The sequence below is a fragment of the Rhea americana genome, unplaced genomic scaffold (genome assembly GCF_003343005.1).
Source record: "Rhea americana isolate MKP2758 unplaced genomic scaffold, rheAme1 scaffold_41, whole genome shotgun sequence".
NCBI lineage: Eukaryota > Metazoa > Chordata > Aves > Rheiformes > Rheidae > Rhea > Rhea americana.
This window is the reverse complement of record NW_028186546.1, coordinates 1-2,573: the sequence shown is the minus strand read 5'-3', so window position 1 is coordinate 2,573 and position 2,573 is coordinate 1. Positions and strand designations below refer to the sequence as shown.

At 68.1% G+C, this 2,573-nt stretch overlaps 1 protein-coding gene across 1 annotated transcript; it reads right to left on the bottom strand.

Moving 5' to 3' along the window:
• Positions 1-6: 6 nt before the first annotated feature.
• Positions 7-2,325, bottom strand: LOC146590356 (homeobox protein EMX1; the record flags this gene model as incomplete). The annotated part of the gene is made up of 2 exons (XM_085314591.1): positions 7-228; positions 2,141-2,325. Coding segments are annotated over 2 exons (353 nt in total), but the record flags the coding sequence as incomplete, so codon positions are not given.
• Between the last annotated feature and the right edge of the window lie 248 nt (positions 2,326-2,573).

The window sequence follows — 2,573 nt, the reverse complement described above, 5'->3', positions numbered from 1 at the left end:
GGCTCGCCTAGCGTTCGTGGTCCCTGCGCATGGCGGCTGCCGCCGGCCCCCGCGCCAGCCCTAGTCGTTGGAGGTGACGTCGATGTCCTCGCCGCCCGCCTGCTTGGTGGCCAGCCGCCATCGGTTGATGTGGTGGGAGCCCTTCTTCTTCTGGTCCGCCTCGGGCCCTTCCTCCTCCAGCTTTTGCCGCTTGTATTTCGTCCGCCTGTTCTGGAACCAGACCTTCACCTGCGGCAGGGGAGGAAGGCGATGGGTGAGGGCGCCCCGACCCCCGGCAGAGCCAACGCGGCCCCGAATCCCGGCCCGAGCCACAGCTCGGACACGGAGCCCATCACACACACCCCAGTGGCACCATCCCTGCCATGCCAGTGCCCATCACCCTGCTCTCTGGGCTCATCCAGCTATAGCCCACGTTTAGCGGGAAGGAGCGCTCGAACGGCGGCCTGGGGAGGTGACAGGTCTCCGTCCTCAGAGACGCTGCCCCGGCGGACGCATCCCTCGGTTTCCAGACGCGTGACCCCGAACGGGAGCAGAGCCCCCGGCCCGGCTGAGACGCGGCACCGCGGACGCTGTGGCACGGATGAGGGCTGCAGCCGGCGATGCAGGATGCAGCCGGTCCCCGTGCAGCTGGTGACACGGGATGCAGCCGGTCCCCGTGCAGCCGGTGACACGGGATGCAGCCGGCAACACGGGATGCAGCCGGTCCCCGTGCAGCCGGTGACACAGGATGCAGCCGGCAACACGGGATGCAGCCGGTCCCCATGCAGCTGGTGATGCAGGATGCAGCCGGTCCCTGTGCAGCCGGTGTCATGGGATGCAGCCGGTCCCTGTGCAGCTGGCGATGCAGGATGCAGCCAGTCCCCGTGCAGCTGGTGACACGGGATGCAGCCGGTGACGYGTGACAGGGGATGCAGCCGGTCCCCGTGCAGCCAGCGATGCAGGATGCAGCCGGTGACACGTGGTGCAGCCAGTGACAGGGGATGAAGCCGGTCCCCGTGCAGCCAGCGATGCAGGATGCAGCCGGTGACACGTGGTGCAGCCAGTGACACGGGATGCAGCCGGCGACATGGGATGCAGCTGGTCCCCATGCAGCCAGAAATGTGGGATGCACCCAGCGACACGGGATGCAGCCGGTCCCRGTGCAGCCGGCGACGTGGGCTGCGGCCCCGCTCCCGGGCCCTCGCGGGACACTAGGTGCCGCTGCTCGGCCGCCGGCACCAGCCCAGACGTGGTCCGGCTGGAGGCGTCTGGCTGCTGCAGCCGGCCCAGTTCCCAGCCCGACCGCTAACCCCCGCCACCAGCCCTGTTCCTATCTCCCGCAGCATTAATTACAGACGCGGCATTAATTGCAGATGCAGCAACACTGAGCTGGCACCTTTCATTCCACAACTGCAAAGCACTTTGCAAACTTAATTAAAGCTCTTGGCACCCACGGGAGCAGGGAAGTTCCCTTATCCCTAAATTATAGAAGGGGAAACTGAGGCATAAAGCAATTAAGCCGCCTGAGTGCGGCTCTGCGGCTGTCAGAGCGGCACTAACAGCCCTTCAGCGCCGGGAAACCCGCTCTGATCCGGATGGCGACAGGAGAAACTGTCCGCCCCGCTCCGCATTGCAAGAACGCCGGGGCTTTCCCGGCAGGATCGGCCGCGGAGCACGGCCGGTCGGGCGCCTGCCACGGGAACGCGTCCGGAGCGCCGGCCCAGGCCGCGGCCGCGCCGAGCTTCCTCCGAGCAGCTCGGCCTGCGGAGGCGAACGCCCTGTCGGCCCCTCCGCCGCCCGGCACAAGCGCCCGCGCGGGATCCCCGCCGCTCTTCCCGTGCCGCTGGGCTCCGCTCGCTGCCGGAGGCTCCGACGTCGCCTCTGCTCCCCCCTCCCCGGCCCGGATAAACGCCGGGGCGGCGAGGCGGAACGGCCGGGGCGTCCGCGCGCCGCCYGGACAAGCCGCTCTTTGCTCCTCGGCCTCTCCGGGGATTTTTTTTAATTTGTTCCTCCCCCCGGCACAGTTTCAGCAGGGCCCCGAGCGGCAGAAGAAAAGCGGCCGCCGGGGCTGAGGCCGCCGCGCCGGGACGCCGCCGTTCCCGCTCCGAGGGTTAAAGCCAAACAAATTAAAAAGCCCCGAACGGCGCCGGGCGCCGCGTACCTGCGTCTCGGAGAGGCTGAGGCTGCTGGCGAGCTGCTTGCGCTCGGCGCCCACCACGTAGTGGTTCTTCTCGAAGGCGCGCTCCAGGCGCAGCAGCTGCGAGGGGGAGAAGGCGGTGCGGATGCGCTTGGGCTTGCGGGCGAAGGGCCCGTGCAGCAGCAGGCTCTCCTGGGCCACCTCGCTCCCTGCGGGCAGAGCGGCGCCCGTCAGCGCCCTTCGTGTGCCCTCCGGGTCCCAGCACCGCCTGCCATCCCATCCCATCACGTCCCGTCCTGTCCCGTCCCGTCCCAGTCTGTCCCATCTCATGCCATCCCAGCCTGTCCCGGCCCGGCCCGGCCCATCTCCTGCTTTCCCACCGGGTGACCCGACAGGGGAAGACGAGGTGAAAGAAAGAGAAAGAAAGACATAGGGAGAGGGAAAAAAAAAAGAAAGA